The 16946-nt window shown below is 37.9% G+C and overlaps 2 protein-coding genes across 2 annotated transcripts in view; one reads left to right on the top strand and one right to left on the bottom strand.

Annotated features, from left to right (window-relative positions):
- LOC134745365 (TBC1 domain family member 12-like) overlaps positions 1 to 14914 on the bottom strand; it is a 59103-nt gene extending 44189 nt beyond the window's left edge. Inside the window, exon 1 of the mRNA XM_063679395.1 lies at positions 14053 to 14914. Coding sequence (XP_063535465.1) covers positions 14053 to 14480 — 428 coding nt within the window. The 5' untranslated portion in view covers positions 14481 to 14914. The remainder of the gene's footprint in view (positions 1 to 14052) is intronic.
- Positions 11566 to 12917, top strand: LOC134745387 (retinol dehydrogenase 11-like). The gene is made up of 2 exons (XM_063679424.1): positions 11566 to 12464; positions 12547 to 12917. Exons 1-2 carry the CDS (start codon positions 11760 to 11762, stop codon positions 12895 to 12897), a joined length of 1056 nt encoding a protein of 351 aa, XP_063535494.1. The 5' UTR covers positions 11566 to 11759; the 3' UTR covers positions 12898 to 12917.
- Positions 14915 to 16946: the final 2032 nt, after the last annotated feature.

The following is a 16946-nucleotide window of genomic DNA, read 5'->3' as shown; positions in this document are numbered from 1 at the left end:
TCATTGTAAGAGGGTTAGGGGTAGTGACCCCTAACCCTCTTACACGGATCAACCCTCGTATACTATTGTGTTGTTGTGTATTGTGTTGTGTGTGTGTGTGTGTGTGTGTGTGTGTCAGTTAAAGGCAATGCCATTTATTTTAGTCTTACACTCTATTGTTTTGTCCGTCCGCGTGTCCACTTGGCTGTAACCGCAATCGACTAAATTGCCTCCATTTGATTATAAATAGACATTCCGTTCATTCATTCAACATTTGAACGACCTTAACAATTGAATAGTCGGTAATGGGACACGAAACATGACTCTTTGGAACTGTTACAGTACTGACTAGTGATGGGCAGCGGTAACATTCCCGCTACCAGTAAGTTTCCATTTGGGAATGTTACTAGTAAGTTACCAATGTTACCAGTAACATTCCCAAAAGCCGGTAACATACGAAACTGATGATAGTGATGACTTATATGAGATAAAATAAGGTTCAAAACTTATTTTTTTAGTACAACTTACTCAAAAATATGTCCCATAGTTCTTAATTCGCTGGCATAAGAGCTATGGGATCAATTTTTATAAATTTGGTATACAGATAGTGAGCACCGGGGAAGGACATAGAATATTTTTTTATCCCACTCATCCCTTAAGGGGATGGAAAGGGGAGTTGACACTTGTATGGGGAATCAATAACCGCTGAACCGATTTGGTAGCAGTGGTTGATTTAGTTTGGTATGGAGATAATTTGGGTCCTGGGGAAGGACATAGGATAGATATTCGCGGGCTTGGTTTCCGCGAACTCGACGTCTTACTATTGCGCCTATTTTGCGTGAGGGACATAGGATAGGTTTTACCCTAGAAATCAACCCTAAAGGGGGTGACAAGGAGAGTGGAAATTTGTATGGAATCCAATAAAACCGATTTAGATGAAATTTGATATGGAGATAGTCTTAATTGGGAGGGTGTAGAGTAGTTTATTCCCGAAGTCATCCTGTTCTCTTCTCCACTCTTCTAACACTCACTCAAAGTGCCGCTGGTAATGTATGATGGAGGCAGCTCAAGACCTGGAACACCTAGAGTGCTCCTGGGTGCAACGGGTCAGGGGTAACAATCGCTCAACGTGCTGCTGGTAGTATATGATGGATAAAGCTCAAGACAATGTGGAGTGCTACTGGGAGCAAAGGGTCAGGGGTAACACTCGCTCAACGTGACGCTGGTTGTATATTATGAGGAAAGCTCAAAACCTGGAACACCTGGAGTGCTGCTGGGTGCAACGGATCAGGGGTAACACTCGCTCAACGTACCGCTGGTAGTGTATTATGGGAAAAGCTCAAGATCTGGAACACCTGGAGTGCTGCTGGATGTACCTGAGGAGGGTAAAACTCCTTTAATCTGATGTTGGTAGAGTATGCTGTAGGCAGGTTAAGTTCTCCAAGACCTGGAACACCTGGAGGTCTGCCAGATGAAGCAGGCGTCTGACCAGAGCTACCACACGCTTAACGTGCAGTAGATACTGTTTGCTGTAATCAGGTTGAATTTTCCAAGACGTAGAACACCTGGAGGTGACTTCCCATGGGTCACTCGGTGCCTGCAAGACTTTGGTGACCAAGTTTCTGCTAGAGACGCTGCTGATCTCCCACAGCTCCCTCCCATTCAGCTTGTGGTAGCACAAGCTGAATGTTCAGCGGGTAAAATTTAGGTAGTAAAAAGGGGTGGAAGTTTGTATGGTAAATCTAGCTGATTGTTTAAAAATAAGCTACCCAAATTACTAATTCCACGCAGACGAAGTCGCGGGCAAAAGCTAGTATTTTATATATAAACTACTACTACTACTCTAATTTCAAATTTGATTAATTAATATAAAATCGAAATTCCAACAACTCTAAAATGACGTTTGTCACTTGGAACGTTATACAAAACTTGCTTTTGCCCGCGGCTTCGCCCGCGTGATTTAAGAATCTATGTCGTTTTGTCTAATGTACAGGTTGCGGGGGAGGCAGGGGAAGGAGAAAATATGGTTTTATAACTACTTACAAAAGATGGTTTATATGGTATATGGTTCGTAGGTAGAATACATATATATGTACTTACGATGTATTGCATTTTACTTAGAATGGAAACCTAAACTTATAAGAAGCAAACAGACAACCACCTTCTTGTAGCACCTTGAATGTACTCATTACGGATGCAGGAAGTTTCCCGATGACGTACTCCTTCCACCCCGTCCGTCCCGCCGCGCCGCCCGCACTCGCCTAGGTACCGATTGACGATGATCGAGATGGCACCAAATCAAATTTAAAAATCTATTAGGATAACGCGGGTCTCCATACCTCAAAACCAAAATTAGAACCCTTATAGGATCACGTGTGGCTGTCTGTCGGTCCGTCTGTTACAACCGATTTGCTCCGAAACTACTGGACCGTTTGAATTGCAATTTGGCACAAATACGAGTACTTTCAAGAATTTTCATGAGCACATTATTCAATTTCAAAATCGATGCGATTTTCGTAATTAACGTCCCAAAAACCATAAAAACGACACCTATATTGATATTTAGACATTTCAACCCCATTGCACCCCAACAGGGGAGATGGTTTTCCACGTCCGTCACGTTGGATTTTAAAATCGTTCTTGTTTTCCTAATTAGCAACCCGATAAACCATAGAAACAATACCCATGTTGATTTTCAGACTTTGTCACCACATTTCCCCCTATTAGGGGGGAATTTGCAAAAAAACCTGTAACACGTGTTTATTCATTTATCGTTAGGAATACTCCTGTGAAGTTTCGAATATAATAGTCTAACTAATCTTGTTTCCCCATACAATCTTTGAACCCCCAATTAACCCCCTTGGGGGGTGAATTTTGAAAAAATCATTTCTTAGGGCACCCCTAGACCTTATAAGAAACCTACGTGCCAAATTTGGAATCTCTAGAACCAGCGGTTTGGGTTGTGTGTTGATATGTCAGTCAGGCAGTCAGTCAGTCAGTTTCTTCTTTTATATATTTAGATGTTGATTGGTTTATTCTAATAATTAAACTGATTTATACACATATTTTCTTTTACTTTATTTCCAGTCTTCACTTTTATTCATTATTTCCAGATAGTAATGTTCCCAGTAACTTTGGAAAAATACCTGGTAATATTGGGAATGTTACCGGTAACATTGGGAATTTACTCTCTCAGAGATTCCTTAACTGTTTTATGACTGTAAATAATAGCATTATTATTTTATTAAGTATTTAACACGAAAAAAGCATATACAATTCTAATAATTTTTTCAAAGTTACTCAATGTTACCGATCTGGGTAATGTTACTGGTAGCATTACCGGGAATATTCCCACTTTTGAGTAAGTTACTGGTAACGACCCATCACTAGTACTGACCTTATTTTCTTGGCGTTAGAAAATAAACAAACATTATGAAATCAAATATTGGCTTATCGGCTTGAAGCGATCAGTCCTCTATTTTACCAGCATGTGACAATAGTCACCTGATGTGTGAAGTGGTATCTGTGTGGTGAATGTCTAACTGACATATGTATACCTATTTCTAGATGGAAGAAAAACAATTAAATGATTACCGCTGCCTCTAGTTTGAGAGTAAATATGAACCAACCAATATCAACCATGTCAGTATTTTCTATTTGTAACGTAACACACAGAAAAACAATTTAACATCACACATTTCATCTTTTCGTATCTATTGTGTAAACATGTGTGTGCGAGCATACCTACAATTAGCAACGACATTTGTTTACATAAGCAAGAAAGCATTCCACTAAAATACAAATAAAAGCGATTTGTGCAGGGTCATTAAACGTGTAAACAGCGATTTTAATTCCGCACAGCAAAGCTTTATATCACATTACGTTCCATACATAAGAAGTAAAAAGTCATGAATGAGTTTCGTAACTTCCGCACGGCGAATTATTTATTTAACTGCCCAGGCATGGTTGCTAAGCGAGCTCATGTGACTTGAAGATTTAAAAACTAACCAGTATAAAAACTGCGTAGTAAAAGAGCGCATAAACTGGTTGGTGTATACGTATGTGCCAGATAAGCGATTATAAAAATACCCATGCAATTATTTACACATTTAAGTATCTTTCTAACAATTACAATAAGTAGAAAGAGATTTTAGCTTGCATTACAGTCTATACTATATGCGTTTAATAGAACAGCTCACTGGTTAGGTAATGACCACTTTCAAACCGTTTAAACCTATCAAAATTCACAAAAGACAAGTCTCTCAAAGATCAGCCGCTCGGAACCTTGCAAGTCGCAATGGTTAAGGACGCCGCGGTTTCTATACCCGAAAGATACGGCATATGCCGATGTCTTTTACGTACTTTTTGACAGAGCCCACACACGAAGCTGTAATATATATTTTGGTATCTGCCGATATCGGCCTATATTTTATCGCTCCGTCTGTGACGAGCTTAAGGCCGAACCATACCTGGTGTTACTATAATTATTATGTAGCACATCTCCGGTTCCCTGGGCAGACACAATGTTATAACACCGTAAATATAACTTTTTACTTTCATTGTAATTCATTAATTTCACGAGTCGTTATTGTGCTGATGAACTGATACATTTCAATTTTCTCACGCGACGATTGTCCGTTTCGTAATCGCTATCATGCAATAACAGATAAGACCTTGCGTAAATTAAGATACTAGCGGAATGTTTCCAAAATATTATCGGTTTACGCTTTGTAATCTGGCCCATTAACGAAGACATCCTATAAACCATTCATACGAAGATAAAAGTATTTACATAGAATATTTGACGGTATCGACTTTGTACCTGTTTTTCTATTTTCCGACCAGCTTCTTATCTGAAAGCACTCCACTCTTCGAGCGCCAAGAAACATTTGATATACCCGTATTCTTCTAAATGTTTTAACAGATTAACAGATTAGATCTTCAACCACAATCTTCAAGGTGCACTCAACAATACCTAGTTACTAACAGACATGTTGAAAGTCGAGGACAAATAGTGCAATTCTCTTTAATTTAATTTACATATATGAAATACATTGTAATTTTTTTAATTTCAACTATCTTTACTTATATTCGGTTGCTAAATAAAGATTTGTATCTGCAATTTACCTAATAGGATATTGGTATTTGAAAAAAAAAACACGCAAACATTTACATTGATAGAAACACGCTTCAATAAATTCGGTAAGGATAGGTATCATATTTTGTTTCCAGAACTCAACCAGCGGTTCTTGGTCTTGGCAACGTCAAGGTCTAATGTTGTTTTACGACAAAAAGCGGGGTTTACTTTACGACCCTTAGCAGCGGTACCTATTAGTTTTTATTTCAAGAAGTAAGTTTGATGTATAGGTATGATTAAACAACCGCAACCTTAAACATTTTATTGCTTTAGAAAATAGTAACATAAATTATTTTTTTCATTATTATTCTTAATTTACAAGTGTAGAAAAGAATTATACCTTAACAAAATCTGGAATTTCGGAAATATTAGCGAAATATATCTGAGAAGTGAGATCCGGACAACTCTACGCTATTGAAGTATTGACCAGCATTAATTTTGCTGCGACAGCGCCCACATTATCAGTAGTAGGTAATATATATCTCTGCACTTAGCTAACACCGCAAATTTTTATTCATCACGCGTCTTCCTCAAAACTATGCCAGATTCCGAAGCACGGACACTAAACTTTTGAAAAACAATGTAATGTGTAGTATAGATGGCAGCAAAATTATTAACTAACCTCTAGGTATTCTTTTTGAGAGGAGTAACCAAAACACAGTTGGCCATTTTTATTGTTTTGCCAACATTCACATGAGTCACAGCGTAATAATTGGAGTACTTAATGCTCATAAGTTATCATGAATTGTCCACGCAGTTGTAAACGTAAATATGATTACTGCTGAAGTACAAACTGGAGTAATCAGTATAGTATAGCACATTGTTTCGCTTGATTGTGAGTCAGTGTACCTATGCAAAATGTGACCGAATGTTTTGCTGACTCAAGATTAATGAGTCTTAGGTTAGTCATCATTTCCTTGGTGTTATTAGCATTATCAAGACATAATGAATTCGTCTAATTAGCTTATTGTGTGCAGCCTGCTTAGTAAAACCTTAGTTACAAAAAAATTTGAACTTTGGGGTTTCCGGTCTTTTATCATTAACGGATAGTTTTGATTATGTTACTTGTGTAAAGCAGCGTAAGTTGGTACGCGAACAAATCGTCAAAAATAACTTTTTCAGTACATAAGCCATTCGCTTGCACATATGCTTATGCTAAGTGATTTTTTTAGTTTAGAGTCGTGTTCAGAACATTGTATACAATATTATACTTACGCTTGAGCCGACTATTGCCTTGACAATACAGAATATAGGCCTGTCAAGATATTTTGTGTTTTTGAAGTCTGAGGATTCGGTTCGCTTTCTCGGTCCTAGTTCTTCTACAGCGTGAACTATATGTTCCGAGGTCTTATTCGTTCATTACTCTAGCTAGGCACAATTCATTGATCTGTCACTAAATTCTATGCTTATCGATATCGACAAAACTTCAAACTACGCATTGTTCACGAAAACAATAGTCGTATTGCCATTAATACCTCATTTCAGCTAAACCAGAGTACAATACCATTCCAGTGACGTAACACGTATTGCCGGCAGCTGCAAAACACATAAATGGCTGAATTCCGACACAATAAGAGCAACACTCGTAATTGACCATCGGTAGCAGTTATGTCTTGACAATAAGGTTTACAAAATTTTAATGACCAGTGTTGATGATGGTACAAAGGAAGTAACATAAGTCATGGACTGGTTTAGTCATATGCAACGTGATTAGTTATAGAAACAGTGGTAATTTTAGACGAATGAACTCGAGCAGGTGAATCATTCTCGTATCTGTGGATGGCTAATACCCTCGAGTCTCAAATACACGCTTGGAATGAAAAGTATTGTCCGGATCCGAAACATGTTTCGTTGCAAATCAGGCATTCTCGACGTTGCACGTCGGTGGCAAAACTGCAGTTGTTGTTGTTACCAAAGTAGTCGAACCCTTTAGACACTTTTAGACTCAGGCGCAAATCTGGAGGATGACGCTTTATTACCACACTTTTATGTATAAAAGCGCATACGCAAAATTGTACTTTTAATACGATTTGCTTTGCAACCGCAGGCACTAAGATTATGTAGGTTAAAGGGTTATAAAATGTGGTTACGCAATCGTTGCAAAAAGGCATGAATGGATGAACCGCATTACCGCAAGCCGCTAATGCATATTTTATGAATGCGACTTATGTGAGTTATGCGACATTGCCGTGTGTCAGACGCGGGCGAGACGCGGAAATGATTCGTTTGACCCTCGAAATGTAATTTCTTGAACAATTAAATCATCCTCACCTTTCCTTGACATTTTTAAGCGCGAAGTACTTTCGAGCTGGAAGAGGCGCTGCCGTAGCTATGTATCTAATATTGTTACAGGGTATTAGAGTTATCCTAAAGAAAATTGTGGATTATGCAGAAAAAGTCAAGCAGATGCTTTAGAAACGTCAGATGGGTTAGCCAGACCGTAGGAAGTGAGCTATACGTATGTACTTACGTACACAAAGACATCAGGTGTTTATCGACACCTGCTTTGATACAAGAATGTAAGTTATTTAAACGTTCATGAACAATGATATTTCTTTGTTTGATAAAATGCCAATTTAACGCTTGACACGACTGTACATGTAAACATTATAGTGCACTTTACACTGAATCCATGTCTTTAAGTCACAAAAAGTCACCGCCAAAAAGCGGCCCCAATACAATCACATTTTAAAGTTACATGAAACTTGGCATGAACATTTCAGCATGTCGTTTTAAAAAGAGAGCGTAACTTCGATTATACAATACCTAGGTATCTTCTTATGACTTAAAATTCGCGTATGTCCGAGAATATCTTAGAGAAGCTACGCACGCGGTGTACGGCACGGCACAGCGCACTCCCTCCCGCTTCTTTGGACTTCGTGCGTGAATAATTGTATTTGAAAAAAGTTACGGGGGACTCGAAGGGTTTATTGTAAAATACACACCGCAGTGACGCACGACTTTTTCTTAGAACTTAGGGGCACTGCCGTGAGTCTAGGTAGGATGCAGCAATGTATGGAGGTTCACGATACAAGGTCAGGGTTGGTGAAAGGGACCGGCCGGCCGAAACAGGTTCCCCCGGTCAAGCGGCGGGATAGGACATTGTACTTACATAAAAGTTACGTGGAATAATGCTCGGCGCTCGATATTATTTTGTTTGTGGTAAGATTTTCTACAAACGTAATATGCGGTAAGGCATTCAATTTACCTGGCTGTCGGTGATTTGATTATCTTGAAGATCATGAAATTCATTAAAAATCAGTCGTAAAAAAAGACTTTCGCAAAACTATTTGTCGAACCAATTTGTAATTTTAGTACAAAATTGGTACAATAGGAGGATCATTGGGTAGTGAATCGGCAAATGAAACCGTCATTTATAAAAGTATCTGCACGCCCGGGGTATAAAAATAAAACTTAAATATGTATATCAATTATCAAGTGATTTAAAATAGGCACTTAAAGATAAACTAAGATTACTTATTTTGGCCGACATTGAATTGCCGTTTATGTAAAACCAAATAAAACCTTTTTTTGTGTCATACAGGTAGCTCAGGACAGAAAATTATTGCTTTTATTTTAAGACAACATTAGCTGACCTGAATCAGTACCTATATTTTATATTAAGTACCTATATTAAACTCGTCTGCCTTTATTATATTTTATAATTTTGTGCAGGTGGAGGTAAGGTTGCTGAGCCCATCCAGCTCATCTGCCACCTTGTCATTAATTTTTTTTTGTGTTGTCAACTTGTCAGTTAATAAGGCTCGATTTATAAAGGATCTGTCTAGACCTCAAGGCTAAAGCATTGACTGCTTGAGCGTTTGAGCTTCATTTGAGACTCCATTAATGCCAAAAAACAAACTTTTTATTCGTTCTTATCATGTTTCGTTGCCATCGCAATTATCGCTATTTAAATTAGCTGAATGACGTCTTATCACTACAAATATCATCAGAAAATCCATTAATCTCTTATAATAATCGGATTAAATAATACGTGTATCAACGCATATATAAATAGTCATGGATCCTGTTTTTTTATTACTTTTATCGTTATTCTCTTTTTATTTAGGTGTGTTTGAATTTAGTTTATACGCTAGATATCTTTTAATGGTATCTTCTGTAAATGGTTTTTACGCGTTTTCCTATCAGAATTAGATGTCCCATTTTGCGAAGCGCTTGAAGAGTTATTTACTTCTTACTCTTATTAGAGGTGGGCCAAAATAGCCACGGTATGGGTGCCGCAAGGCCCGCAAGACGGGCAAGGATCTGGTATGCCCAGACGAAGGCGGGATGACCCTGGACACATATCTCAACGATCGGCCGTTTCGAAATCGAGACAAATGGAAATCGAGGCGGGAGGCCTTTGCCCATCAGTGGGACACCGTATAGGCTTATAATAATAATACTCTTCTCAGCTGTAAAAGTAGTTTCCTTTCCTTGTCGTTGCAAATTGAGTATTGGATTTCATTGAACTTTACGGTCATTGGTGATGTCATGTCGGTCTGAAAGTTCGACCGTTCGAAGATTGTGACGTCACCAAAGTGCATTCATTGTGCAGCCAGGCGAAGCTCGGAGCAGTGGGTAACGCTTTATAGCTGTTAAGAGAAATATAAAAACTGAGGTAAAGATGCTTTACAACGGACTAACTGTGCTTTACTATTAATTAATCTCCTCGTATGCTACTTTATGTCAACACAAAAACTTGTTTCTATAGTATCATGTGATTCACGGAATACCTACAGTTGCAGTTAGATATATCGGAGCCGCGGTGGTGATCAAAAATATCTGAACACGCACAATCACGTTCCTCAAAATTGAAAGATCGTCTCGTGTCGTGTACCTACTTGTTGAAGAAAAAAATCTGAAGTAGTCTCTATAGTCACAAGGCAGAGTAAGGTGTTTACACTGTCTACGAAGACGTTCGACTTACGTACAAATTTACAAGTGCGACAGAGAGGCAAAACGTCGAACGTGGTTCGCGGCAGATGTCTGAACCGCTCAGCCACCCGGGTTGGGTGGCATGGGTCGAAATTTCCAAGTACTTATATGACAATTTCCGAAGGCTTGTGGCGCCCCCTGCTTATTTTCATATATTGGGTGGAATATTTTCATAGAAAGTAATTTCATTTGTTCTTAATTTCTGTTGGATTAATGGGCTTACGTCTTGGCCACGACATTGCGCGACTGGCTTCGGCTAAGGCGACAACCATAGGTTGGAGCGAGACACAGAGATCGGACCTTTCGTTCCCACTTATGGTTTTCGCCTTAGCCGAAGCCAGTCCCGCAATGTTGTGGCCAAGACGTTAGGCTGGTGAAGTAAAAAAACTTCATCTAACGTTAGCCCAACTTTAAGGACTACGTACTATAGACTAGTTTTGGAAAGGGCATCGACCCCTAGCCAGGTATAACCGTTACCCCTAAACCAGTAACCGCAACAAACCATAATAGCAATCCGGTTTGACCCGCGAGCTTCATCATTAGAGTACTTACTAAATTAGTGATGTGGGGAAATTTACCCTTCCCGGAAATATTCTCAATGAGTAAATTATCGGGAATTTTACTGTTCCCCGAGTCAATAAGGAACGTTGACTTTTTACCCGACCTGCTATCGACTAAAGGGGCCCACTGATTACCAGTCCGCCGGACGATATCGGCCTGTCAGTTGTTCGGAACTGCAAAATTTTTGTTCGTCCGGCGGACTGATAATCAGTGGGCCCCTCAAGCAATAAGTAGTTGGCCGAAACGTATTTGGCGTCATAAGTAGGTACCTATTAGTAATTGTCCAATGTTCAAATATTACCTATCCAGCATAGGAAAAAGTCCTTTGGAAGTTTCCTACATTAAATATCGTGATTTGTGATAAGAACATGCTGATCTTTTATTATGACAATATATAATGTAAGTATTTAAATTAGAATAGGAAATTCACTAACCCGTCATGGTAAAAATCCTTGTAACGTAACGGCTCATTATTGTAACAAATCGATTAGGCTAACGCTAAAGTAAAATTAGATTTTAAATACATATGCGCAATTTTCCTGGAACCAGAAAGACTAAGTGCGAACACATTAGGGTAAATATTTGAGTTTCGACAGAACACAATACCTATAGTAGGTATAGTGTATTTCGTCCTATTAGAGGCCGGAATTATCGTCTGGCGGTCAGTTAGTAAGAGTACAACGCGAGTGTCACGATCACGACTCTACTAAATTAAACACTACAGTGATTCGTTATACCCGCCTAGTTGTGTTTTCCTGAAGTATTCTTATATTATTTTCGTATAAATTAAAATAAAATAATTACCTACCTTGACTTCTGATCTTTTTAAAAAGGATGCATAACGAGGCAGGTTTATTGTTATGCGATATTTTATTCAAATTGTAAATGTCAAAATTCAAAATTTATAAGCGTCCTTTATTTTCAGCATCATTCATTCATTATTAACATTACGTCAGTTCAGTCTCGCTAGAAGAGCGATAAACACAGCTTTATCAAACCTTGCGAATAAATTGCAAAGTCCAACTCGAAACGTGTAACGGTACAATAAGAATACAAACACGCCAGGGAGAAAGCGTCGATCGGTGAAAGCAAGCAACGCCAGTGTGAACCCCGCGTCGCGACGAACGGACGAAATAACCTCAAAATGTCGCTCGCGATCATATCCGCGGTCATCGCTACAAGTGCCTGCGTTTATTGGTACATGAACCGACACAAACCGATAAAGCACATTTTATGGGAGCTCCGCTACAATTTGGACATGCAGGGCGCGGGCTTCGGCGGCCTTATCGACGACTGGGTTAATATGACAAGGAACAAAATAGTGTTGCCAGACGCAGATAAGAGAATCGCCGTGATAACAGGCGGAGCGCGCGGCATAGGCACTGAAGTCGTCCGTGGATTATTGAAAGCGAACATGATCGTGATTATGGGAATTAGAAAACCTGAATTAGCGAAAAAACTGGCGGAACAATTCGAAAATGGGGAAAATTTGCACGCATTCCAATTGGATTTATTATCTCTAAAATCAGTGAAAGATTTTGCTGATGCAGTTTTCAGGAAGTTCCCTGAGATTCATATTTTGGTAAATAACGCTGGCATAATGTTTGGAGATTATAAACTGACGGAAGACGGCTTGGAGACCCAGTTAGCTGTCAATCATCTTGGACATTTTTATTTGACACATCTATTGTTGCCAGCCCTGAAAAAGGGCGGGAATGTTGGGGAATGCTCAAGAGTAGTAAATGTGTCATCCTGCGCCCATTATCCGGGGAAGATATACTTTGAGGACATAAATTCGGAACACTATTATGACACATCAGCTGCCTACTCACAGTCAAAACTGGCACAGGTCATTTACATATCTTATTTTATTGCATATTAAGCTGGTTTGTTAGTCTGGTTTTTAATAACGTGTTTTATTCTTATTGCAGTTGATGTCAGCAAGGTATATTAACAAGATTTTAGAAGAAAACGGCGACAGAGTAAGATGCTACTCCGTACACCCTGGGATAGTGGACACAGATTTGTTCAACGGCACCTTGTTTAGGAGAGTATTTCCATGGGCGATGAAATTATTCTTCAAAAGCCCGGAAAAAGGAGCGGTATCTATTCTACATGCGTGTTTCAACAAAGACTTGGAGAAGAAAGGGGGTTTATACATCAGCAATTGTGTTGAAGGCATTAGTAACAAGTTCTCCAAAAATGTGGACCATCAGAAAAAACTGTTTGAAATGTCTTGTGACCTAGTCAAAATAGATAAAGATAGTTTTGGTATGGCATAAATGTCATTAATTAAGTTTTTTGTAAATTTGGAAGACTGGTATTTATTTTATGTATAATAACTATACATTCCACTTTGCAATTCACAAGGTTGTTATTTTTTACAATGTATATTTAATTATTAGGTAAGGTTTTAATAGGTAATAAAGTTATTTATTTAGCAATGTTGTTTTTTGCACCATTCCTATTAACTTAAGCAATTTGCATATGAATGCCAAAAGAAGATGGATTTTTATCCATTGTATATCTTCTTATATTTCGTTTTTTTTTTTGCATTAGATGCAAAGAAGGTAAGCCATCTTGACATGTCTTTTTATTGAAAAACGCTTGTTAAAAATAAGGCACAGCAAATAATGTATGAATTAGATCTTAGGATACTGATATATTACGTTCATTTACATTCTTTTGGTTTCATAAGTAATAGGTATTATGTGGTATTAATTTTTTAACCCCTAGAGCGCCCCAGTTTCACAGTAGTATGGAACTCCTATACCAGCTACTGACACACATGTTAAACATAGGGCTCCACGGGTTAAACATTTTTCAATAAGAAGATATGTCAAGATTGTATAGTCTTTTCTAAAATGCTATAAATACCGGGTATAGTAAATAACACCAAAAAATTATTACATCTACCATACATATGTACAAGTTTTTTTAAAAGTAATTTAAACCAAATACAAATTCATTTAACAACATTCAAATACTGAGATATTATGATAACATGGTAATCATTATTATCTTAAACACTCAATAGTAGCAAGTCTTATTCTCACACAGATAACAATATGTCTTGAAAATCTCCTACTATCAGAAGAGATTTATGTACCTACATTATTACCAGTATTGTATAATGAACACTTTTAATAACAAAAAAATTATATGCTACTCTTAGATTTTTTTTTTAATTTCAGTTTTCATGGATTACAGTATATTCATAACAAATCTACAATAATATTTTTTGTTCCTAATAAAATTTATTAAAGTATCATGACTGCTATGAATTGTTTCTACGTAATATCTCTGTTAATGTCAGTTATAAAAGAAAAAAATTGATATTCAATACACGGACCAGTTTCAGCAAATAGCTATCACAACATTAGGATGGAATAAACACTTTTTAATAAGCAAAGCAGAATGCTTATGTTACAACTTACCGGCTGAAAAATCCAGACAATCCTTTCTTCTTCAGCTTAGCCTGCTCCTGGTCTGATGTCACTTCACCAATATCCTCCTTAGAGGCACTAGATCCCAAAGAACACTCAGAAAGACTCGACACTGTGCTCGAGAACGAACCTCCATCTTTGCCCCTCTGATGACCACTCACACTGCCTCCCCAGTTCAAAGTACTTTTCGGGGAATCACTTGTGTCACTTTTCTCACATGTTGATATCGAGAAGTTCCCTTCATCACTGAAACTACTCTTCTTAGACAACTTATCAAGGTCGTCTGAAGTGTCTTCCAAAGGTTTCTCCACTTTAGGGCTCACGAAATGCAGTTGCTTAGTGATAGGGTTGTAAGCTAGCTGCATGTTGTCGAGGGCCTCGCTCAGCCGCATCCCGCCCTTCTGGCACGGCGAAGCCATCGCGAATGTTTGAATCTCGAACGCGCTCACAGACTCTGACCATGTTTACGCGCGATGGGGTTTCCCAGAATAGCCATTGTTGATATTTTCGTCAGGAGTTCAGAGATTTAATGTTTTCATTACGGCTCTAGCGGATCACTTAATAGCACTTAAATGTTTTATCATAGTGTAATTAGTTTTGCATAAAGATACAATAATTTGTAAAACGAAAACAATATTTTGTAAAAATATTTACAGTTTATTATTACTTCTACACATTAGCTAATGTTCCATAATAGGTATGAATATTATTTACACTACGAAATATTTTTTATTTTGTCTTAACTAAACATACTAAACACAAAGCACACACCCATCGCCTTTTACTTTCTACTGTAAATAAATTGACATTTGCTCGCTTCGCCTTGGCAAGCTAGCTCGGGCCATAGTCCGTGTTGCACCAATACCAAAACAATATGCTCCTTTTCATTCCTCTTATGGTCATCAATGCTTAGTGCAAGCGAGAAAACATTTCGGCAGATTTTCAACGCTCAATTTGGACGCAAATTTCTAGTGTCAGTGTATTACTGTGAAGTTAGCTGGGGTAAGGTAAGGTTATGCTATAAAATTTGAAAGAGCCATTTCCGTATGCTTAAAGTTTGAGTATGATGATTCTTCGATTTGTTAGCATACAATAAAAATGACAGCTTGTGACTATCTTCATTTGGTTTGATGCGTTTCGTTTCTGCATGTACAACATTTTAAACAGTCCAAACGTTACGCTCTGTCGCTCACTTCACTTGCCACATTTAAAAAAAAAACAAACGTCATCAATGTCACCATTGTTCGCTTAGCCATGACTGAAAGATGTCAAACGAAGTTTACGGAAAAATTTGAAAATCAAAATTATGTTATTTATGTGGGAATCCTTGTTGCTTCGCTAGCCGTGTTATATGTTTACAGGTACTATATTATAAATACTAACCGGTGAGTTGTATCACTGCTTCGGAAATTGTTAACAGCGTTGCAAAATTTGCAGATTTCACTTCGCGACGATAGCAGTCAGCTATGTGCTGGGATGTGTGGCTTGTTATTATGGGCTGAATTCCAACGTTCTGGACAGTTTAGTAAATAAAATCAAGTGCCATTCAGTGTTAAGCAACGTTGAGGATGAAGCCGAGAAAAGCGGCGAAACGGTGAGTGAAATTTACACGATTTATATTGTTTACCCTGTTATTATAAGGTCGTTTGCGTCGACGCCTCTTTATTACGTACTCATTATCCTTCATAATCATGCAGGATTGTGTAAAGAATCATGATTTGTTATGTATGAAACTGTTTACAAAGGTACTTGTTGATTTCTAAGTCTCATCAACTTGATTTCACTTAAGATTTATTGAGGTAGGTTGTTATAAAAACCGGACTTGTTATGAAACTAGGTTGTAAAAGTATAAAAAAAACTGCAACTCTATTAAACCGTTCACATATCATTGTGAATGTTTTAATAGACAACTTTGTTTCATCATCATATCAGCCAGAGGGTAACCAATGCAGGACATAGGCCTCCCCCAAATTGCGCCACCCGCATCCAGCGGACTCCCGCGATCTTTACCAGTTCATCAGTTCACCTTGTGGGGGTCTACCCCAATAACTTTGTTTATTGTTTTGTTTTCCAAAATGTTTTTTTAATAGGTATTAATTCATACATTAAATTATTCACCTATAAATATTTTGTGCATTTAATTTATCTCTATATATCCAGAGCTTACTGTAAAATCTATATAATAAATAAAATAAACTTCATCTATATTATCATTGATTTAGTAATGTTTTATCAGGGTTGTGCTACATGTGGCTCCAACAGCTGTCCCCGACATGACTCTGCTGCATCCTCGGAGCCCTGGGTAGGGATTCAAATACACAAGCAGTTGGATGAAGCCATTGAACAGGTGAACCCTTTAAATAATATTGGCATTTGTGGTATTTTCTATAAAAAGGGACCTTATTGTCGATGGTGCTTGCGCCATTATAAACGATGCTCCGATATTAATACAATGCTTCGCGACGTTGTGCGGCGTAAGCACCATCGACAATAAGGTCCCTTTTCATAGAAAATGCCCCATTTAGTTTATTAACATGTTCACTGTGCCAGGGGATTGTAAGACCCATGCAAAATAAACTACTTAAGAGTCCCCGGCAAGCTCGGTTCTCCATACAATCGTAGTTACACTCATTTTAAAACTACTAGCTAGATTGCTTTGAAACTTTGTACGTACAAAAGGGTAAGGTATATCTAGGTCTGTAATTAGGTATTATTTTTTTAAGGTATATCTAGGTCTGTAATTAGTTTATGTAGCTTCAGATACTATAGTAAAAAAAAATACAGTGAATTTAAGTTTTTCATACAAAACTTGTTTTTGGTCTTTTTCTTTTGTTTTGTATACTAGAGCTATATAAACTAATTACGGACCTAGATATACCTCATGT

The sequence above is a fragment of the Cydia strobilella genome, chromosome 11, assembly GCF_947568885.1.
Source record: "Cydia strobilella chromosome 11, ilCydStro3.1, whole genome shotgun sequence".
Classification (NCBI taxonomy): domain Eukaryota; kingdom Metazoa; phylum Arthropoda; class Insecta; order Lepidoptera; family Tortricidae; genus Cydia; species Cydia strobilella.
This window is presented reverse-complemented; position numbering and strand designations above follow the sequence as displayed.